The sequence below is a fragment of the Pteronotus mesoamericanus genome, unplaced genomic scaffold (genome assembly GCF_021234165.1).
Source record: "Pteronotus mesoamericanus isolate MK-2021 breed Mesoamerican mustached bat unplaced genomic scaffold, CSHL_Meso_final contig_493, whole genome shotgun sequence".
In the NCBI taxonomy this organism is placed as follows: Eukaryota; Metazoa; Chordata; class Mammalia; order Chiroptera; family Mormoopidae; genus Pteronotus; species Pteronotus mesoamericanus.
The window spans coordinates 97,905-121,172 of NW_026555183.1; the positions used below are offsets into that span (position 1 = coordinate 97,905).

The 23,268-nt window shown below is 49.5% G+C and overlaps 2 protein-coding genes across 2 annotated transcripts; one reads left to right on the plus strand and one right to left on the minus strand.

The window, feature by feature from the left end:
- Nucleotides 1-1,586: 1,586 nt before the first annotated feature.
- On the plus strand, nucleotides 1,587-4,730 carry ZFP92 (ZFP92 zinc finger protein). The gene is made up of 5 exons (XM_054578190.1): nucleotides 1,587-1,626; nucleotides 1,852-1,978; nucleotides 3,014-3,118; nucleotides 3,433-3,538; nucleotides 3,647-4,730. Exons 1-5 carry the CDS (start codon nucleotides 1,594-1,596, stop codon nucleotides 4,728-4,730), a joined length of 1,455 nt encoding a protein of 484 aa, XP_054434165.1. The 5' UTR covers nucleotides 1,587-1,593.
- A 16,528-nt stretch (nucleotides 4,731-21,258) lies between these two features.
- On the minus strand, nucleotides 21,259-22,665 carry TREX2 (three prime repair exonuclease 2). Its single transcript, XM_054578103.1, has 2 exons — nucleotides 22,593-22,665; nucleotides 21,259-22,003 (listed from the first exon to the last, which is right to left on the minus strand). The coding sequence occupies exon 2, from the start codon at nucleotides 21,967-21,969 to the stop codon at nucleotides 21,259-21,261; it is 711 nt and encodes a 236-aa protein (XP_054434078.1). The 5' UTR covers nucleotides 21,970-22,003; nucleotides 22,593-22,665.
- Between the last annotated feature and the right edge of the window lie 603 nt (nucleotides 22,666-23,268).

The window sequence follows — 23,268 nt, forward strand, 5'->3', positions numbered from 1 at the left end:
TTTGACTCCTCTTTTGTTCATGCCAGCATCTCATCAAGGACTCTACTGCACTTGGCTGCTGGCCCTTGAATCTCTTTTCACCTAGAACAGTCATCCTCTCTAGCCTCCTCTTTCTCCCATGAAACTAATTTGCAAAGGAGACTGGGAAACAGCTCATCTTACAGATCGGGCCACTTGCTTCCTTGTGGTGTCTTTAACCGCCCCACTATGTCCCAGAGATCCTCTGTAAACTGCAAGTTATGTCCCAAGGCTGTATTAGAATCAGGTCAAGCTTTGGCAAGAGACTTCCTGGGCTACCTGAGCACTCCCCGAAGGTACGTCCCACCTCTGTGCAACCACTATTAGATTAGCTTTCTCTCTTGTGACCAGCAGTAGCCCAGGAAGACATTTTGACATCACACGAATGTCTGTCCTTCCTCAGTCTTTCACCTAATGGTTTTAGCATTCACTCAACCGTAAGGGATTCTTTCTCTCTGATTAATATAAACTTCTTCATCAGACACATGAATTTATTTATTCTGGGCCAGTGTTGATTGACAATCATCACAGAGGATAAGGGACTTTGGGGCAACTTAAATACTTTGGGGACTCTGTCCCATCGCTTTCTCTCCTGTTGCACAAACAAGCTGTGCTCACCCAGAGCAGCATAAGAAACACTCCAGGCCCATGCTCCCACCATCCACAGCCTTGTTCCTCTGCTGCTCTGCCTAGGACTTCCACCTTTCGGTTCCAGTTGTCTGAAAATAACGTGCTTAGAGAAAACTTTCTTCTTCTCCACTGTCTTCTGGCATTAACAACTGATGTGGAGAAATCTGATAATGTCCCCTTTGTCAGTGGCACATTCTTTCTGCCGTTAGTGAGAAGTCTGGCTCCCTCTGGTCCCCAAGTGGCCCATATGGTCTCAACTTCTTCAACAGACAAGTAGAGAGGTTGCAACCTTCTGCAACCCCCCCCCCGCACCCCCACAGTTCTCAGCACCATGAACACTGCACTCAGGCTATCTAAGAGCTGGATACGGGCTGGGCCCTTGGCCTGCAACTCTCCTTACTCACCCATCCTTTAGCTCTTAGCCTGAATGTTACCTTGTCAGAGAACACCCCTTCCCCAACTATTGCGGGTCCCTTCATTGTGCAGCTCACCATCCTGATCTTTCTCTTTCCCTTGAGAGAAAGTCTGTTTGCAGGCAGAGGTGGGATGTTTGGAGTTTTCCTGTAAGAACCCTGACCTGAGAGGAAAAGAGGTTGACAGTGGAGCTTCCGGGGATGGCTGAAAAGTTGGGGTCAGGGATACTTGCTCACATGAGAAGAGGGCCAAGAAAAGAAGGAAATGAGAAAAAGAAAGGAAAGAAGAAACACTCCCTTGAAAGCCTGGTTTGCTGAGGCTAGCATGAGGAGGGATGAAATCTGTGTCTGGTGATCCACTACGTGGGTGAGGAGAGGGGACACAAGCTCAGTTTGGGAAAGTGTTGTTGGTTGAATTGCGTCCCCAGTAGCTGTGAATAGGACCTGATTTGGATGAGGCTGTACTGGAGTGTGTGGGCTTCATCTCACACCTGGCTCTTTCCGTTTCCCTTAGGTTCTCGGTGCCCCTGCCATGGCAGCCATTCTCCTGAAAACCAGGCCCAAGGTGAGTGGGGCTTCCCTCCTGCAGCGGCCCCTCACCTTAGCATCTCCCCTTTACGGTCTCCATCTGCCACTTCCTCATATCCCAGCTTCACAACCCTTGAAACTCTGAGCTTCCCCCAGCTGCTGAGCTCCTCAGTAGCCCCCTTGCCCCATCTTTAGTTGCTGCCACCTCATTTTGAGGCCCATGAGGGTGTTTCCCTACAGCCACAGGAATGGCTCATTTTAGGTGCCAGTGTCTTTTGAGGATGTATCCATATACTTCACCAAGACAGAATGGAAGCTTCTGGATATCAAACAAAGGATCCTCTACAAGCGAGTGATGCTGGAGAATTACCGTCATTTGGTGTCACTGGGTAAGGACCCCACATACACCCAGTGCCCCCTACTCTGTCTCTGAACTCAGTTTATAGCTAAGTTTCTTTGCTTATTGTTACTGTGAGGCCACGTATAAATGCATTCCCCCATCAGATCCATAATCCATTGCAACTCAGCTTTTGTCTCAACGGGGCAGTTTTTAGTTTAATAGTTTGGACCTGTAAATGTTTTAGGTAAATATGTGTGCCCTCATCAAACACTTTCATGTAAATTTATAGGTTAACTAAACCTATTCTACCCAAAAGGTAGGTGCAAACTACCCAATGCACTATTTGAGACTCAATTCATTTTTAACAAGTTGCATTTCACATCTGTTTCATGTTAGAGAGTTCAGCAGCACTGATCCACAGAGAGCCCAGGACAAGGCATGGAGAAGCCAGGGTAGGAGCTGGTTCCTCTCCTGTACCCCACTGCTTTTGGGGTTAAAGTGCATCTTCTTGCTCCAACTTTTTTTTTTAGACTCAACAGATTTCACCTCTGTGATGTACCCCCGCAGAGGGAGACTGTCTTTTTCCATGGGTTCTTTCTGACCCTCACCAAGAAGATCTGGGGTTCCCAGGAAAGTTCAAGGATCCTCCCCTGAGTTTGGCACAAGGAACTGAGACATCTGCTCTGTCTGATGGTGACTCAAAGGGCTTCAGCTTTTGGGGTGCAGGAAGGCCCTCAACTCTGTTTGCTTCCTGATACTCCCTAGGGCCTGTGGATCCCTGCTCTAGCCCTTCACCTGTGCCTTGGGGTGTCCACACACACAGAGCCCTCTACAAGTCTGCTGCCCTCCCCACAGGCCAAATAATACAATAACATCTTTATCTTCTCGGCCCAAATCACCAATTACTTAAGATACATTGTGCCTGCCTGGCTTCTGTATACTTAGAGCCCTTTGCTTCCTTAAAGGGACTCTGCCCTTTCTCTGGACCGTCCCAGTGGCACTTGTTGGGGAGTGAATTGTTCTTGAAGATACTGAGGTTGGGCTAAGTTTGGGAGTGACTGATCCACTTCATTTCCTTGGACAGGACTTTCATCCTCCAAGCCTCACCTGGTCTCTCTGTTGGAACGAGGGGAAGGGCCCTGGGCCGCTGACACCTACAGGACAAGGGCTGCCACAGGAATACAGCCAGGTGAGTACAAGATGCTCAGCATTTGCAAAGAGCAGCAGCCAACAGAGGGGGGTGCGGCAACTTTGGGTGGAAAATTCTCTTTTGTGGCTGATTTAAATGGCCCAAGGAGTTCTCCCTATGGAGGCTCCAGATGAAGAGAGCACCTTCTGCTGTCTCAAATCACTTCTTCCCTTCTTGCTCTCTTGTCTGCCTGCCCACAATCATCTCCTGATACATCTGTTCTCAGCCTTGGCATGAGGGTGAGGGTGAAGTACAAACCCTAAATAGGGATCCACGGAGGGAGCAACACTGTTTGGTACTCTCTGTCTTTACAGGTGAAAGGATCAAGAGCCATGCGTTCAGTTCCAAGGAGAAACATTGTCCAAAAGAATCGGCAGGGGCCAATTTTCAGGGTGGCAGCAAGGGCCAGGTACCCAGGCTGCCGAAGGAAACACTTGAGCAGAGACAAAAACATGTTCATTCTCCAGAGACGGGTTCCAGTGACCGTCACAGGGAGAAAGACCAAGGCAACTCCCTGAGTGAGGGAAGAGAGATGGTACAGAGAAGTAATCGCAGCATTAGGCAAGATCTGGTCTCAAGGCAACAGTGTTCCAAAGGGGCAGAGAAGCGGTATCTGTGTCAGCAGTGTGGGAAATCTTTCAGCCGGAGCTCCAACCTCATCAAACACCGCATAATCCACAGTGGTGAGAAGCCCTATGAATGCTCTGAGTGTGGGAAACTCTTCCGGCGCAGCTTTGCCCTCCTGGAGCACCAGCGCATCCACAGCGGTGAGAAGCCCTACGTGTGCGATGAGTGTGGGAAGACCTTCACACGCAGCTCCAACCTCATCAAGCACCAGATTATCCACAGTGGCGAGAAGCCCTACAAGTGTCCAGAGTGTGGGAAACTCTTCCGGCGCAGCTTTGCCCTGCTGGAACACCAGCGCATCCACAGCGGCGAACGGCCCTACGAGTGCAGTGAGTGTGGGAAGGCCTTCAGCAGGAGCTCCAACCTCATTGAGCACCAGCGCACCCACAGTGGGGAGAAGCCCTACACATGCAGTCAGTGTCCAAAAGCCTTTAAAGGCGTCTCTCAACTCATTCACCACCAGCGCATCCACAGCAGAGAGAAGCCATTTGAGTGCAAGGAGTGCGGGAAGGCCTTCCGGGGGCGCTCAGGCCTCAGTCAGCACCGCCGGGTGCACAGTGGTGAGAAGCCTTATGAATGCAGCGAGTGTGGGAAGACCTTCAGCAGAAGATCCAACCTCTTCAAGCACCAGGTGGTCCACAGTGAAGAGAGGCCCTACGAATGTCAAGACTGCAAGAAGGTGTTTCGGAGCAGCTCGCTCCTCCAGGAGCACCGACGGGCGCACGAGTGTGGGAAGGCCTGTAGCAAGAGTGGCGAGAGGCCCTGCACGTGTGGCGAATGTGGCAAGTGTGGCAAGGCCTTCAAGGGGAAATTGCAGCTCCGTCACTCTCAGAAAACTTGCCATGGAAGGAAGGATTTGGAAGAGAGCGACTGTGAAAAAGCACCAGCCTCCTTGGCCCTCAAAAGTCCCATTGAAGAGCCCCAGCCTGGAGATGAGAAACAGGGAATGGATTCTGAATGCACAGCTGTCCACAGTGCCATCTGACAGGGTTGTCTGTGGGAGGGCTGGGCGTCCTGCTCCCCTCCATTCTATCATTGATGATGCAGTCAAGGTAGAGACTTCACTGTAGCTTCTGCCCTGGGCTAACGATAGGCTGCCATGTATGTGCACAAGTGGGCATGCACGTGGAGCCACTGTGTGAGCTGCTGCAAGGGCTCTTGCACGCCCATCAGGACGTCATGCTATGAGCAGGAGGAAACCTGTAAGTAGGGCCACTCCAAGGGCCCAGGCACCTTAACTGAAGGACAGATGGTCTATTTTCTCTCGTGGGGTCATTCACTTCACCCCAAGACTTGTTAGTGTTTCCAGGGAGAAGACACTAAAAGCACTTTAATCCTTTAAGAACCTGTATGAATGGAAGAGACTTGAGGAAATTCAAAATTGCGAACTCTGTAAGTAGGCTGTGGCTTGACTGTGACACCCCCTCAAGTTCATCAAGAAATGGTCTGAAAATAGACTTGGGCAAATGCTCTTGTGGACTGCTCATGCCTGCATTGTCAACTTGTGCTTCGTGGGAAGGCACAGGACACCCTGCTATCGTGTTGAGCAGTGACCCATTCTTTTTCAGGCCATTTGTCTTTGTGCCTGAAAACTGCAGCTTTCCATGTGTGTCCCCAGTTGCTGCTTCTCAGAGGAGCAGCGCCCAGGCCCCGTCTTCTCGGAGCTCAGATGGTTGGCTGGGGGACTGCAGAGAGGATGAGGCCCAGGGACTATCAGCTTCTCCTCCCCGAGAGAGGAGCCCTTTTGCTCTGGTCCCTCAAAGCAGCAGGCTCGAGGCAAGACAATGCAGCATGACAACATTTGCCACCAGCTGCCCTGCTACCTTTGGTCTCCTTCCTGCCCACCGGTCCCTCAGGCTTGCCCCACCTGCTTACCTTATGCCCCCCACCCCACCAGCAAAAGCCACCCTGGCTTCTCTGTCCTTCCTCCCCACCCTCAGTGCCTAAAGCTTCAAACTTAGCTGCTCCCTGCCCCCACCCAAGCAGCCACCCCTTGTGGCTTGTGCCCATCTGGAGGAAAGCAAGATGGGTTAGGAATTTGCACAGAGGGTGCCCAGTTGTGGTTCTCTCATTGGATCTGTCTTTACATGACATTTCTTAAAATATTGGAGGTCCAGTTGCTTTGGATGTTTTTGCATTCAGGATAATGTAAGTTGAAGATTGAGATGTTTGCCATATGAGAATGTCAGGGAATCGCTCCTGAAAGAAGAGTCCCCCCTGCCAACCCTCTGAGAAGTACTCACACAGGAGAAAGGGACCTCCTGAGGCCTAACACACAATTAGTGTGGCGGCAAGCCTAGCTACTCTTCTCCCTCCTCCCCCTTAGCCCCATGGAAATAGGGCAGAACCTTCAAATGGCACTTTACTGCAGGCTAAGGGAGGTTCTTGAGGAGAAAGCTCACACTGGCCAGGAGGCAGCTGCTGGCAGGCTCTGTCCTGTACCACCTGTGCTGTCCCCAGAGCTGGGCCCAGGAGTTATGCCCCTTGGTACTCTCAACCTAGCATCCTGGTTGGCTTGCCACCTCCTTCCAGCCCTGTTCACTCCCAGGGGCTCTGGTCTGTCATACAGAGCACCAGAGGGCAGGCATGTGGTGAGTGTGCTGCAGGCCACCCACCAGGCCTCCAAGGAGCGAGCTTACCTTCTCTGCAAGCTGGGGGAGGGGCAAAGACCCATCGGGAGAATGTGAGAAGACGTGAGAGTACAGGATTGCTTCTGAACATGCTGCTTGGAGCACAATCACTAGGACAACTCCAAAAGTGAGAAATATTAAGTGTAGGTGTAGATGTAGATGTTTTATATAGATATATTAAAAGGATTTTCCATACCTTTGATTTATGGGAAGTTCTTGTAACTTGCTCTTATCTCAAAGCCTCCTTCACTGGGTCCGTACCCCCTTGTCCTTTGATTGCCTTCTGCTCTGCGTGTCATATTCATCTTTGTGCCCTAGTTGCCAGGCCCAGTGCTTGGTACTTAGTAAATGCTTGTGAAATGAATATTGCCCCCTTAGCACATTGAACTCAGGTTTTAGACTGTAGTCAGCTTTAGCCTTACCTTGAGGCAGTTGAAATTCTCTGCAACTTTGGGTTTTCTAGTAGAAAAAGAATCATTGGGAACTGTCCGGAGTCCATGGAGAGGTCATTGGGAAACAATCTTTGCTGCATGTGGCATGGATTCGGGAAACCAACCCCCATGCAGGGCAGGGCACAGTGGCAGGAGGCCCTGTGCTTGGACTCCAGCCTTGTTCAACCATGGCCTGACTAGGGCTGGGGCAGCAGCTACCACGTGATGAGAACTGGGAAGAGGGAACGATTTTGCTCTTACAGGCCAGTCAGTTACCAGCTTTTAACAAAGAAGACAGCCCTGGCTGGTGTGGCTCAGTGGATTGAGTGCTGGCCTGTGAACCAAAGGGCCACTGGCTTGATTCCCAATCAGGACACATGCCTGGGTTGCGGGCCAGGTCCCCGGTAGGGGACGTGCAAGAGGCAACCACACATTGATGTTTCTCTCCCTCTCTTTCACCTCCCTTCTCTTCTTCTAAAAAATCAATAAAATCTTTTTTAAAAAAATAAAGAAGACTTGGATCTCCCCATTGGTTTTACTGGATAACCTAACTTGGTTTTTGTTTGGTTTTTTTTAGGTTTTAGAAACTTTTATTCATTTTTTTAAGCTAACTTAATTATTAGTGTGAGCTGCTTTTTTCACGTTGAGACCCACAGGCAAAGATGACTAGGTGAGGGGAGGGGTAATATACAGGTGTTTTAAGCAAAGAATGGATTTTCCCAGAGAGATGCCGGGCACTTTCACTCTGGTTTTAGAGTACCCTAATGCTTACCCAGACAAGTAACATTTACAATAACCAGATACCAGGTCAGCTCATGGCACATACGAATCTGTGGGCCATTTAACCTCTGAAACTTTGGGCACTTTTCAAGAGCTGTCTAAATGCTGTGGCAGTTATCTCCATGTACCAGTAACTAGTAGCCATCAGATAGTTTAAAGGAACCAGATACCAGCTGGATTAAAGGTGTCAGGGAAGACAATAAGCATGAAATTATGGGAGAAGGCTGAGCTGTTGTGTTTGGATATCCCTCAGCCCCTGCAAAAATAAGGCAGAAACCCTTGAGAGCCAGCTGCATAGGGATCGAGGGCAGCCACCTGAAGCTGGTCAGACACCATGACTCTGAGACCAGGAGGGGCCAAGCACCACATCAGTCCCCTGAGAAACAGTTCTCTTGCCATTCTTCAGGCAACGTGGCATCGTCCACACTCATCAGTGCGGGTGCACTGTCTGGCCTTGTGTGGCCCTGTAGAGAGGGCAGCCCCACCTTCAACCTCCCATTGTTTATTTCTTGACCTCTCTCTGCAGAGGGACTCCAGCATGGACACTCTTCTGCCTTGTAGGCCTGGAAGCCCCCTCTCCTGGCCTTGCCTACTGGTGGTGCCTCAGTTTCTTTCTACTTCCCTGCTCCCTCAGCCATGCTTGGGGTCCTTGGCCCTTCCCTCTGCCCTTTATGTTTGATGGTCATTGAGCCACCAGATACTGTCCACTGGCAATTATGGCCGGCCCAGCCACATCTGCCCTCATGTGGCCTTGTTTGAGTGCTGGGCTGATGGCAGCATCCATGTCTGGGGCTCTACGTAGGCCTGAGCACTTGGCTCTTTCCAAGCATGGCCGTTTACTAGAACCTTAGAGTGCCTGGAAGAGTTTCTCTGCTTGGCAAAGCTGCCAGCTGCCTTCAACAAAGAAATAGGCAAGGGCTGTGCTCTTTGGGAGCAAGTGGCCAGAATCCCAGACTCACTTCCAAGGGAGGAGAAAGCAGGCCTGAGAAAGGGGCTCTTGGAGGATTCATTGCCCTTGCCACACAGCATCCTTGAGTCCCAAATGTTTACTGAATGGTTTCCTCTCACTCCTGGGTGCGCTCTTGCTGGCATTATGGCAGCATGGGTGCAGCAGGATGCTGGTCTCAGAGCCGACTCCCATGAAGCATCTAGGAGGGGCCAAGACCCCAAATCTTCATTCCTTGACCTAGCCAAGGGGACGCAGACTTTCAGTTGAGGGTGCTAAGCGTACACCTTGTTAGGTATCAAAGCATGACAAGTGGTGTCTTGAGGCCAGAGTAGGAATAAGTACCAGGTGAGCTCTCAAGAGGGAAAGTAGAAAGAGAGTCAAGGGACTTCCAGCAGCAGTGTGGAGGGAAGAAGGGCGAGCACATGGTGTATTAGGGAACCCTACAAGGGCAGAGGGCTTGCTGTAGGACAGTCGGAGGTAAAACGTCATTAGAGCCAGAGTGCAGAGAGCGAGGGATGCCAGAGGAAGAATTTTGGACTCTAGCTAGTTCCTGATGAGAAGAAATTTTTAAAAACACAGCAAAAGTATTCTAAGATTGAGACAGGGAAGTTAATGTAAAACATAATTGCTAGAGTGTGTGAATTTACACATTGACAGCCACCAAGTGTACACGCTGTATATCTAGATGGTTTGGATACCCATTTTGCGTCAACATGTGCACATGGATGGCATCAGTCTGGCACCCATGATGCTTTGACACAAGCAGCCTCAACTGACATTCTCGGGAGTCCCCACTTTCCATAGTATTTATAACTGGTTTCCTCTTATGCTAGCACCAATGTGTCTATGACCTCAAAACATAGCAGCTCTCCAGGGTTTGGAGGCTGCTGATTCTTAATTTTCCTTTGACAGCTTTATAGAAGTATAATTGGCATATAAGAAACTGCACATCTTTAAAATGTACATTTGGATGAGTTTTGATGTGGACACACTCATGAAGCCAGCACCACAATGAAGACAGTGAATGTGTACATTCATCACCACCAAAGGTTACTTTGTCTCCCCAGTGCTCCCTCTTTTTTGTTCCTCCCTGCCCTCCACCCCACTGTTCTGCTTTTTGTCACTGGTCATTAGTTTGCATTTTCTACCATTCTATGTAAATGGAATCTTGCTGTGTGCACTCTTTCTTGTCTGGCCTCTTTCACTCAGCATGATGATTTTGAAGCTCATCCAGGTTGTTGTATGTATATCAATCTTATAACTTTATTGCTGAGTGTTATTCCATTGTATGCACAGGCCACAGTATTTGTGTTGTTTCTGGGTTTGGTCTATGACTAATAAAGTTGCTGTGAACAATTGTGTAGCAGTGTCTGTGTGGACGTGTGTTTTCAGTTCTCTTGGGTATACATATGCCTGGGAGTGGAATTGCTGAGTCATATGGTAATCCTGTTTATCGTTTTGAGGAACTGCAAAACTGTTTTCCAGAGTGCTTGTACCATTTTACATTCCCACCGGCAGTGTATGAGGATCCCAACTTTTCTGCATCCTCCCCAGCACTTGTTATTGTCCATCTTTTGGATTCTAGTCATCCTGGTGGGTGTGAAGTGTGATCTCATTGTGGTTTTGAATTGCATTTCCCTAATGATGAATGATGTTGAGCACCTTTTTTTGTCCTTGTTGCCGTTCATATAATTTCTTTGGTGAAGTGTCTGTTCAAATCTTTTGCCTATTTTTCAGTTGGGTTGTTTGTCTTATTGTTAACTTGCAAGAGTTCTAGATACAAGTACTTTATCAAATATGTGTTTTGCAAAGATTTTTTTTTCTTTCAGACTGTGGCTTGCCTTTCCACTTTCACGAGTGTTTTTCTTAATTGCCCACTTTTTTTTAAAGATTTATTTATTTTTAGAGAAAGGAAGGGAGGTAGTAAGAGAGGGGGAGAAACATCAATGTGTGGCTGCATCCTGTGTGCCCCCTACTGGAAACCTGGCCTGCAACCGAGGCATGTACTGAGAATTGAACCGGCGGCCCTTTGGTTTGCAGGCTGGCACTTAATCCACTGAGCCACACCAGCCAGGGCTCACGACAGTGTTTTTTTAAGATAAGAAGTTATTTTATTTTGATGTATTGCAATTTATGAATTTTTAAATTTTATAGTCTATGCTTTTTGTGTCAGTTAAGAAATATTTGCAAAACTCAAATCACTAAGATTTGATCCTTTGTTGTACAGCTTTAGCTCTTATATTTAAGCTTATGATCAATTTTGAGTTAATTCTTGTGTATGGTGTGAAGTGAATTCCCAATTCATTTCTTTCTATATGAACATCTAGTTTTTCCAGCGCTGTCTTTTGAAAATGTGCTCTTTTCCCCAATTGAATTGCCTTAGCACCTTTGTTGAAAATCAATTAGCTGTGTATGAGTCCACTTCTGAACCCTTTAATGGTGCTCCATCAATTTTTTTGGTCTATCGTCATGCCAATGTTACACTCTCTTGTTTCATTTGGCTTGTAATAAGTCTTGAAGTCAGGTAATTTGGGTATTCTGACATGGTTCTTTTTCAAAATTATTTTGTCTATCCAAAGTTTGTAACATTTCCATGTGAGTTTTAGAATACTTTGTGATGTCTATGGGGGAAAATAAAGCCTGCTGGGATTTTGATTGGGATTGTGTTGAACTTATAAATTGTTTTGGGGAGGACCGAGATCTGAACAACACTGAGCTTTCCGATTTGTGAACATAACACATGTCTTCATTCAGGAGCCTTCTCTATTTCATCTCTGCAATGGTTTATGGTTTCAGAGTCCAGATCTTGCACTTGTGTTGTCAAATTTATCCACATATGCAGTTATTGATTTTGATCTTGTTGCTTCAGTCATCTTTAATTTCCCTGCAGTCCTGTTCCCCAGAGACACAATGTACATTTAACTGTGTGCTGGGCTGTGAGGGTAAGTAAGGCATATGTCTTGCATACATTCACAATCAGGAGCATGTATTTGTTGCTACGATGCCTTTGTTTAGCTTTGATAATGGCCTTGACCATGATCTAAAACAGAGTCGTGTTCTGAAAACTTATCATTGTTCCAAGATTTTTTTAACTTTTTTCTAGCAAAGATTACTAACAGAAAAACAAAATCAAATTGGAATAAGGAAGTAGAAATCAAATTTTTGTGCTTTTTCCAGAACATTCTTCACATAATATATAATGTAGCTTCTTTTCATATTCTGGCTAGTTAAGCCAGGTAGGCAAAGAAGGCGTGGAGAGAGAAGGACAAATTAGGAAAGAGGAAAGCAAAATTGAGGAGAAGGAGGGTAGCTTTGCAGTGTTTGAACACTTGGGTGAAGGACACCTCAGTTATCTCCTCAGGTTATGAGGGTAGGATGGAGGACCCAACAAACACAGAGTATTAGTTAGGAAAGTAGCCACAAGTAATAGGAAACTTGACTATAGTGGATTAAATAATTTAATTTTTTTTCCCATCAGGAATCTGGAGGTAGCTTGCTGGAACTGGTTCAGCAGCAGAGCATTAGCATCTCTCTAATTAGCTTAGCTTTGCCTCTTGATCACAAAATGGCTGCCAAAGCTCCAGCCATCACATATACTTTCAAGGGCAGAAGAAGCAAGGGGCAAGGACAACTACATCTGTCCCCCTTTATCAAGAAAGCAACAAAATCCCAGAAGCTTGCCCAGCAAACTACCACTGAGGTCTCAGCCAGAACTGGATCACATGGCCACCTTTACTTGGAAGAAAGTCTGGGAAAACAGGGGACAGGATTGTCATGACCTGTCATGGAGGCTAAGTGCACTGATGAACCGAATGAAATTGGAGTCATCCTAAAAGAAGGTTGGAATGGGTATTGAGTGGTGTTAATGGGCTGAGTTTTGCACCTCACCCCCAAAAATATGTTGAAGTTCTAACCCCCAATACCTTGTGACCTTATCTCAAGATCTTCGAAATAGGATTTTTGCAGATGTAAATAGTTAAGATGAGGTCACTCTGGAGTAGGCCAAGCCTTTCATCCAATATGACTGGTGTCCTTATAAGAGACGACAGGAAGAAAAAGGCTGTGTGAAGATGGAAGCAGAGATTGGAGGGATGGGGTCCCAAGCCAACGAATGTCTGGGGCCACCAGCAGCTAGAAGACACGAGGAAGGATCCTCCCCTAGAATTTCTGGAAGGAGCCCAGCCATACTGACACCTTGCTGTCTACCCGTGGACCTCAGCTCTTCACGCCTAAAACCTCAGAGGCTGGGAAGCAGTGTGCTGACAAGAGAGAAGGAGGTCTGCGTGCTCACTTGCACGTTCTCACGGCTGAAGTGGATACTATCCTGACCCCTGTTTATAAGTGAGGAAACTGAGACTCAGGGATGGAGAGGAGCTGTTAGAGGTCTCCCCACTAGGAGGCAACAGATTCTTGCCCAGATTCAGGGAACCTCAGCACCACAGCTCTTTCCACTCCAGCCAACTGGATTCCCCCCAGACCAGAGGGAATCCAGCTGGCTTTCCCATTTTCCCAACTTTGCCCATTTGGGGATGATTCCTTACATTTAGCATATCCAAAGATAAAATCACATCAAAGTAGATTTAATTTTCTGAAAAGGATTACACAAAAGAAAAATACTGTGAAATCCTGCTTTGGGAACTTCAAAAACCTTGACCCCAGTCTAGGTTCTTGGCTGGTCACTCTCCAGAGAGCTGAGGGTTGGGACTTGGGAACAGTGCCAGTAGCACTTTCTTTGGTCAGATGCCATGTGCCTCAGTTTTCTTCCTCGTGATAAAGATGAAAAGCATCTTGATCTTTTCAGTCAACAAATCCCCACTGGGGCCGTGCTCTGGGCCGGCCCTGGGCTGGGTGCGGGGGGCCCGGTGGTGAGCAAAACAACATGCCTGCCATCTCAGGACAGGCTGTCTTTCTAGTGACAGGAGTGCTACATGCAGGGAGTAAAAATACAGCAAGGCAGCAGTGGACAGGGTGAAAGGGTGGTCAGAGAGGGTCTCTCTCAGAGGAGGGACATTTTGGCAGAGACGTGATTGAGGCAGATATCCGGAAAAGGGGAGTCCGGGAGGAGGACGCAGCCAATGCAAAGGCCCTAAGGCAGTTTGTTGGTTTCCTGGGGCTGCCATAACAGGTACCACAAACTGAGTGCCTTAAAACAACAGATACTGAGTCTTTCTAGAGGCTGGAAGTCCAAAATCAAGGTGTCAGCAGGGCCACACTCCCTTCAGAGGCTCTAGGGGAGGGTTCTTCCTTATTTTTACCAGTTTCTGGTGGTTCCAGGAGTCCCATGGCTTGTGGCCACATTCTTCCAGTCTCTGTCTATGTCTTCAGGTGGTCTTCTTCTCTCTGTGTCTTCTCCTCATCTGTCTCTTATAAGGACATTTGTCATTGGATTTAGGACCCATCTCAAGACTATTAATGTAATTGTATCTGCAGGGATCCTTTCTCTAAATCAGGTCACATCTACAGGGTTCAGGGAGTAAGATGCAGGCAGATCTTTTAGGAGGCTCCCATGCAGCCCAGTAAAGACAGGAACATACTTGGTGTGTTGGAGGTCATGTGGCTGGAGCCCAGGGAGCTGAGAGGAGGGGTCAGGGTAGTGGGCCAGAGGCAGCCATGTAGGTCTTGGAGGCCATGAAGAGTACAAGCCAAGCATCTAGTTAGTACAGGGCTCAAAATAACTGCAGCTATAATCATAGCTGACATTCTCTGCCCATCTGCTATGTGCTGGGCCCTGGGTGTGATCCAGCCTTCTGGCAATACTGTCTTATCTCCATTTTACAGATGAGGAAACTCAGGCCTGTTGGGCAATTTCTGCTCATCGCAGAGTTGGCAAACAAGGAAGGGTGGAGCGGCAGGGCCCAGAATCCAGGCTCTCCCACAGCAAAGTCTGTGCACATCACTAAGAGTGGAGGCTCCCTCCCAATTGCTGAATACCCCTTGTCACCCCTGTGGGGCCTGGGCCAGAATAGGCACATGTGAAGGAAAGGTCGATGATTCCTTGCTCTTCCTCCTCTTTCTCCGGGAGCCAGTTTCCAGGTTCTCAACCTGACATGCCTGGCAGTTGGGCAAAATGCCCCGCATACCCAAGTTGCCAGGGTTGAGGTCGGAAAGCAGAAAGGTTTCTAGCTGTCAGCAAGAGAAGCTGCTAAAAAGCCCAGCTTTCCTGCCTCCTCACATTCCTGTTCTTCCTGGCCCCTCAGTGGTCCTTCCCAGCGATTGCCATCTACCATCATTCTGCGGGGCTGGCCCTCTGGCTGCTCACACCTCATCCATGAACTTCCCAAATTCCCTCTCTCACCTGGTCCCCGTCCCTCAGGCCTCCGGCCCCACCAGTCAGCCCATAGAACAGTCCATGTGGATGGCGTCTGCTTACCACTGCAGGTGACAGCACCAAGCTAGACCTCTCTAAAGACACTGACCACAGAAACAGTTATCAGCGGTCTTGCCAAAAGCACTCCATGAGAGCACTGGTTTTGTCCAGGTTCTTGGCAGTGAGAAGAGGTGGCTAGATGGCAGGGAAGCCTGCTGGAGAAGGCACAGTCCACCTGGGACACTGGGGCAGAAAGCTGAGGCCTCCATCCAGCCGAGAGCTGCCTGACTGTCCCCCAGGGCATTCACAGCACAGAGGAGAGGGCCAGGGACACAGCAGCATTTAGCCCCAGCTCAGCCCTCCGGGCCGAAGAGCTCTGGGCTCAGGCTCACAGTGGACAGTGACAAGCCTCCTGCCAGCCTTATAGTCCAGGAAGGGTCTTCTTAAGGGCTCAGAAGCACCTCTTTCAAATGCAAACATCAAGGAAGGCAGTTCCCTGCTCTGCTCCAGGTTCTGTCACCTGCCTAAAGCAGAGAGAATGCCTAGATGGCTGCCCTGATTACAAGGTGACCAACTAGAATAGGCTATCTTTTTTTTCTAATCCTCATCTGAGGATATATTTATTGATTTGAGAGAGAGAGAGAGAGAGAGAGAGAGAGAGAGAAACTTGGAAACATCGATTGGTTGCCTCCTATATGTGTCTGGACCGAGGATCAAACCTGCGACCTTTTGGTGTACAGTATGATGCTCCAAGCAACTAAGCCACCCAGCCAGGGGTAGTATGGGCTATCTGGAGAAGCATCTGCCTGGCTAGGTAAAAGGCTGGGGTTTCCTTCGGGCTTCGTGGTCCCCTTGACAGACTGCCTGACATGGGCATGGCAGCAGTTCTGTTGAATGTTTATTCAGCAGCAAAGCTGTTTGCTTTCATTTCCACATTTGTGGAAAGGACTCTCTCTCAGTGGGCAGGGTCTAGGGATGAGGGGGCCTCAGTGGGCCTGGGGCAAGGACCCAGGATTCATGGATGATAAGCAATGAGATAAAGCCTAGAGAACAAAGACCACATAACAGTTTTTGTGCTGGTTCATTGTCAGCATCACCTTGGCTTGGCTAAGCTCGAGTAACCAGTTTTTCGTCAGATATCAGTCTAGATGTTGTTGTGAAGGGATTTTGTAGATGAGCTTAACATTGAAGTCAGCAGATTTTGAGTAAAGCAGATCACCCTCCATATGTGGGGTGGGATGTACCCAATTCGCTGAAGGCCTCATGAGAAAAAGACTGATATCCTCCAAAGAGGGAGGAATTCTGCCTCCAGATGGATTTTGGCCTCAAAGATGCAACTCTTGTACAGTGATTACCAGAGCAGGGGGCGGGGGGACGGGGACAGGTAGAAGAGGGTGTATGGGATAAATGGTGATAGAAGGGGACTTGACTTGGAGTGGTGAACACACAATACAGTGTACAGATGATGTATTATCAAATTGTACAACTTAAACCTATATAATTTTATTAACCAATGCCACACCAATAAGTTCAATAAAGAAGAAAAACAAAATAAATTTTTTTAAAAAGTATAAATGCAATCATTCCTTAAGTCCCCAGCCCGCTGGCCCATCTTGCAGATTTTGGACCTGCCAGACCCCCCCAGGCATGTGAGTCATTTCCTTATAAATGCATTCTACTGGCTCTGTTTCTCCGAAGACCCTACCTGACCCAGTCATAAAGCTGTAAACATGAACACACATCAATTAACTGCATAGAGAAAAACTACTGGACGTGTGGAAGATCTCAATAAAATGCAATTATAATGGGATGCTTTACTGTAATGGTATAAAATTGTGTCCCCTGGAAAAGTTACATAGCCCCCAAACAACCTTAAGCAACATATCCTCAGATCATTATCCAATACAATTAGAAATACATAATGAAAGATGACCACAAAGTCTTAATGACTCAGATAAACTGTACTATGCAAGCATTAGATTGGTGAGGAAATGAAAGGCAAAATTAGGAACCTTTCCTAATACATAGCAAAGAGGAATGTTAACTAGCAAAACCATGGGACATAGGAAAATGTCATTCAGAGGGAGACAACAAGCTTTGAGCTCCTTAGTTATTCAAGATGGAAGATGACAAAGGTTAGACTTCCTCTTAACAAATTAGAAAAAAAGAACAAAACCTAAACCAAAAGAAAAGAAATGGCATTAATAAAGATAAAAGCTGAAGTTAATGAAGCATAAAATAAAAGAAATCAAAATCTTGGAGGTTTTTTTCTTTGAAAAGACGAATGAAATGCATAAATGAGAAAGGAGATATAACAGTGGAAAATTGTAGCAGTAGGGAATTATAACCCACCCCACCATTCTTTTGACATTTTTTCTGTAAATGCTAACTCTGACTAATATGTAGCTTACAGATAAACAGCATGTTTGTATAAGAATCCAAGGAACTAACTTCAAAAGATACAAACTCCAACCTCAAGGCATCCCAGCTGGGGGGGATTTGCTGACCTTCAGCTGTGGATCCAGACTGACGTGAAGCCAGAATATCTAAACCAGGATGACGCACATCGGACCATCCCTGGCCTTCTCGGAATGCACTGTGCCTGTCTGCACATATGGAACTTTGCAACCCCCCTCCCTTGATCTCTTTGTTCTGTTCCCCTCTCCCTCCTTGTAAAAATCTCTGCCTCCACTGAGAGGTGGATATGGGCTTTGAGACATGAGTCCGCCATCTTCTCAGGAGATGGGCTTTGAGACATGAATCACCATCTTCCCAGGAGTTGATCTTTGAGACGTGAGTCCCTCACCTTCCAGGAGATGGGCTTTGAGACATAAGTCCCCATCTTCCCAGGAGATGAGCTTTGAGACGTGAGTGTCCCAACTTCCCAAGAGATGGGCTTTGAGATATGAGTCCCCCATCTTTCCAGGACATGGGCTTTGAGACATGAGTCGCCCGCCTTCCAGAAGATGGACTTTGAGGAGTCTCCTATCTTCCCAAGGGGATGGGCTTTTGAGGTGAGACCCCCATCTTCCAGAAGATGGGCTTTGAGATGTGAGCCCCCACCTTCCAGAAGATGGGCTTTGAGACATGAGTCTCCCATCTTCCCAGGATATGGACTTTGAGATGTGAGTCCCCCATGTCCCCCGGTGGCCAGCACCTGAAAATAAACCACTTTTCTTCACATCAGCACCCGCATCTCTAACATTGGCTTTTGTAGCCGCAGGCAGCGAGACATGTGTTCAGTTACAATACCATCTTACATTCTCCCCAGCAGTGTTTGAGAGTTCCAGTTCCCCCACATCTTCGCACCAGTTTGTATGGTCGTGTTCTTGGGGTTTGGGTTTTTTTGTGTGTATTTGTGCCATGCTAATAGATATTAAATATTCAGGACTTTTGAATGCTGAGTTAAACACTGCAATTATTCAAAATTAAATTATAAACTTCCACTTAAATTATATTAAAAACAAAGGAGATACTCGAAACTCATGTCTTATTTCACCTCATTTTACTGTTACCTATCACGTTCCTTTGGTGAGAATCTATGTTACAGTGTGCTACTGGGAATCTCTTCCCAACTTCACACTCACTGACATCATGTGTAGCCTGAAATTGGCCTGGTAAAGTATTTATACCATGAGAATCATCACACACTGCAAACCAAAGCTTGATCTATTATGGTTTGGTTGATTACACACACTTGAGTCTATAGTCATTCCACTGTGAATAGCAGAAAAAGAAAAGAAACAATGAAAAAGACTTTTCCAATATCAAAAAGTATTCTCCAATTCAGCAAAGGAGTCACTCATGTCACCAATGAACATGCGGAGTTCAGACATATGTCTTTGTGTTTCACTTTTGTCTTACCCATTAAGACAAACAAAAATATCAACCAACACTGATGTGGGAACCATGTTCATGCATCAGTTGCAATCCTGGGTCTGATACAGATACAAGAGTTTGGCCCCCCCCCAAAAAAAAAGTCAACAAAGGGGTTTTGTGAGAATCGATTGGCTATATGAAATTTATAAATAGTGTATATGTGATTACATATTTTGTATATATTGGAGATTTCATTATCTATAAATTGTGTGCTCACACCCTTTATATCAGTAGCATGTATAATAAACTTATGTGTTTGTGTGTATATATTTATATATACATATCTATCTATGTGCATAGAGAGAAAGAGACAGAGACGAAGACAGAGATCCAAGAAAGAGAGGTTTATATTTACTTTCCTGGAAAGCTGCTGTCAGCCATTTATCAGCACATCACTGCTTTCAGGCAGCAGTAGGGCAGGCCCCAGCCTGTCTGTGCTGCACAGGAGGCATCAAGCTTGGCCTGGACAGCTCAACCATGGGCTCGGAGAAGGCACCCAAAGCCAGGCCACGGTGAGGTCAGGAGAACCCAGAGTGGTGAGGGAGAGGCACCTGGGTCTGCAGAAGATGAGAGTGGACAGAACTGGACACCACTCTGGGGTGGTAGCAGTGGCCATGAATCGAGGTGCTGACCTGCTCGGCAGGGCCTGGAGTCCAGCCTTCCCTGGTTTGCCTGCCAAGTGAGAAGGGACCCTCTTGGCATCACGCACTCAGTGAGTGGGTGGCCTGGAGCCTGGCCAGCCTGACAAAGGGGCTCAGCCCTGCGGCCTATACTCTTGTGGTGCCCTAATTCTTTCAGCTCCTGCCGGGTCCCCGGCTCCTGACCCAAGGCCCCACCCTGTCCCAGCCTTGTGACACCCTCCCAGGTGGGTGCTCTCCTGGGGCAGGGAGCCAATTAACCCTCCTCAGGAAGCTCAGCAGTGCATGGATCACACTCCCAAACTTGTCCCTGCCGGTTTTTCCCTTATCTCGCACCCTCCCCACCCCTTCCATTCTGTCTTTGGCCAGGCCCCAACACCTTTTACTCCTTCCTCCCTCAGTTGCCTTCCTCCCCCTCCGGGTCTGCTCTAGTCCCTTTTCCACAGAGCAGCCTGAGAGGTATTGTAAAAAACAGAAACCAGATCTTGACCCTCTTCTGCTCGCAGCCCCCTGTGGCTCCCCATTGCCCTCAGGGTCATTCCGGACCCTCTGGCCTAGGGAATAAGGATGACGTGACATGGCCACTGCCTGTGATCTGGCCTCATGATTATGCCGCCTTGCACATTGTAGTGGCTCTAGTCACTTTGACCTACTTAGGATTCCCCAAACGGGCCCGGCTGGATCAAGACTCAGGCTTTGCTCCTGCGAGTCATTCTCGGGCGTGGCCATCCCACCCATCCCACCCCTTCTCACCTGCTCTCCCTGTCTCTCAGACATCCTTCCCCTGTTTTGCCCCATTGTTTAGTGACACAGGTGGGGCCCCCAGAAGCAGGTTAGCTGGCTCCCCAAGAAGTCCAGCCAAAGCAGCTGCCAAAAAGCTGCCCTCCCCACAGAGCAGCCTCCTGGCCCTCCTCAGGCCATGCCATGAGAGACATGGGCCCAGAATGGACTCCTTCCTAGCTGTCATCCTCACTGCACCAGCTACCCTACCTCTTTTACATGCCTTAGGGCAGCTCTGCAGCCCAGCCTGCTTCTGGGCAAAGCTTGGATACCCCGCCATACCCCTCCCCCTACACGCTCCAGTGGGCCCTTTGCATGTATGTCCCTGTGTGTAGCTGGGGGCCCCTCCCTTACTCTCTAGCACCCAGATTGCACCAGGTACTGTGTTTCTCTACCAACCGATCATATCATTTCATCCTGTTGCAGCCACAGAGTCTCCGGAAGACGGAGTTAACTCAGGGTCCTGCAGGGGCCGAGTGCTGGAGCTGGGCTTGTCCCCTGTGGGCTCAGCTCTCTGGACTGAGGAAGCCAGAGCTGCTTGGAGGCTGGGGCAGCAACTCCTTCTTCCATCTCCCCCCAGGGCACAGATTCGAGGCCAGAGCAGATGTCCCTAAGTCCCTGGTCACTCATTTCTTGGGTCTCTAAGGTGACAGTACGGGGAGGGGGTGATCACTGAGGCAAAGGTAGGAGACCAGCCAGGGAGGAGGCCTGTGGCTCTGGGTCCATAGCCTGTGAGCACTGACGTCTTTCCCACCCACTCCCCCACCCTTGGGCTCACCGCGGGCGGCAGCTCTGATGGGGTCCCTGCCTGTCCCTCTGGGCAGGGTATTGGGGTGTGTGACCAGAGAGTCAGCTGGTGAACAGTTGGCAATATTTATTGTGAGACAGGGTAAAGGGTGGGAGCCCGAAGCAGCAAAGTCCAGTGGGCGAGGGGTGAGGCTGTGGGGCTGGGGGGGCCAGGCAAGTGCCCGGCTACGAGGGTTGGGGCGAGGCAGCGAAGTACTGGTCCGGTTCCTGCTCCAGGCTTCAGTCCGGCTGAAAGGCCAAAGCTGGCACTGCTGGGGACACAGGAGGTGGGCCTCGTCTCCCTGGGTGGCAATGTCACCAAGCCTGCGGTGCTCAGACCCCGAGGCTTGGGCCATCAGGCGGCACGTACATGGGCTTGATGTGAGCCCAGCTGCGGGCCTGCCTGTCAGCCCAGGCAAGCAGCTCAGCAGCACGGTGCAGAAAGACCATAAGCAGAGTGTGCACATCGCCTTCAGCCGAGTGGGCTGCACTAGGCTCGGCCTGGAAGTAGCGGCGAAAGAGGCTGCCCAGGCTGTAACCCTTGCAGCCCTGGGCCCGGGTGCCGTGGCCGTGGGCATGGTCCAGGCCTCGCAGTGCTGGCAGTGTATCCAGGCAGGTGGTATCCGGGGGTAAGTGGGCACCTAGACGCTGCAGCTCCGTGCACAGCAAGGGGAAGTCATAATCAAAGCCATTGTGGGCCACGAGGCAGATGGGGCCCTCCTGGCGGCTCAGGAAGGCCTGCAGTGTCCGCACCACGGCTTCATCGAAGCCAGCCTTCCGGCACTGTGCCAGGCCCTCGATGCTCAGGCCGGTGATCTCACTGGCCTTAGAGGTGAAGGGGCGCTCTGGGCACATGCACAGCGTGAGCTTGTCCAGGATCCGGGGCAGCAGAGGGGTGCCAGCCTCATCGCACTCTGGGTTCTCCAGAGAGGAGCGGTGGACGGCAAACAGGGAGATCTCAGCAATCTCGGGGTCCACATTGGGGAGCCCAGTGGCTTCCAGGTCCAGGAAGACAAAGGTCTCAGCCCGGGGGACCGCAGACATGGCGATGTTCACACGGAGACAGTGACACCTAAAGCTGCCAGAACAAGAGGCACAGAACCTGAGGGCCAGGGATGGGGATGCCTGGGTCCAGCCACCCGCAGCCACCCCCACCACGCCTGATGGGACTTAAGGCTCTAGGAGCAATATCTCAGGCCCATATTCAGGGAGACTACTAAGGGACTGCCAGAGCTGGGGCCCGGTGACCAGCATCTGCTCCTTCTGTCCAGGGTAAGGCTTGCCTAGGGTCTCATCACCCCCTCCACTCTGGCCCCCAGTCCCTCCTTGGCCATCCCCACTACCATCTAGTAAACGGCAAAAGAAAGGCCTGATGTGCCCATACCCCTGCCCAGAGGCCTCTGCCCCCTGCCTTCGGGTCCATGTCATCGGGGACATGGGGAGGTACAGCCCAGGATGGTATCTTCACTGAGACACCGTGGCCAGGAGCCTCAGGCAAAGCAGCCCAGGTCTGCACCCCTAGGGTCAGCCGCCAGGAAACAGGCAGCTGAAAAAGCCTCACAGTCCTTCCCAGCCTCCCTGGTGCTCAAATGCTGGCCCCAACCTGGCCTCCACCTGCCTCCGGGCTCTCAGTGGCTGTCCTCGCCAACCCAGCCATGCTGGCTTACCTGGGGCAGACGCTGGCTGGCTTCCTGGGCTGCTGGGTACTTGTCTCCACACAGGCTGCTGCTCCAGGCGGCCTTTAATCAGTGGCCTTTAATCAGCAGCTATGGCCCGCCCCCAGCCGCCTGTTGGGCAACAAGAGGCCTGAGGCCGCAGGACCTGTGCGGCCGGATAAACACCCCCTTCACTCGCTCACAGCCACCGGGACACATGCCCCATGTTTACAGATTGGAAAGCAGGCTCTCAGGATCTCGACTAGCTGATAGACCACGGACGCGTCATCACAGGCACAAGGAGGAAGCCCAAGCCTTCCGCCCAGCCCTGCCTCGTCTCCGTTCGCGCTGGCCAGGCGGCAGCAGCTAGACCTGGCCGACCTGGGTTTGACGCCCAGCCCCACACTGGGATACCTCTCACAAAGGCAAGCTGCCCCTTCTCCAGGGCACACACAGTTCCCTGTCACAGGGAATCAGGCAGCCTCTCATGAGGACAAAGTGACTTTGCAGTGGTAAGCAAGCACCTGCATGCACCGTGCTCAGCCATGAAGAAGGATGCATTCTAAACATGCATCAGTATCGCCCGTGACAGACGGCAGCTCACCCGCCTTGCGTCCACGAAGGGCAAATGGTATCTGCCTCACGGGTACAATGACACATAATATCTAAGGAGCCTTTAACAGATAGC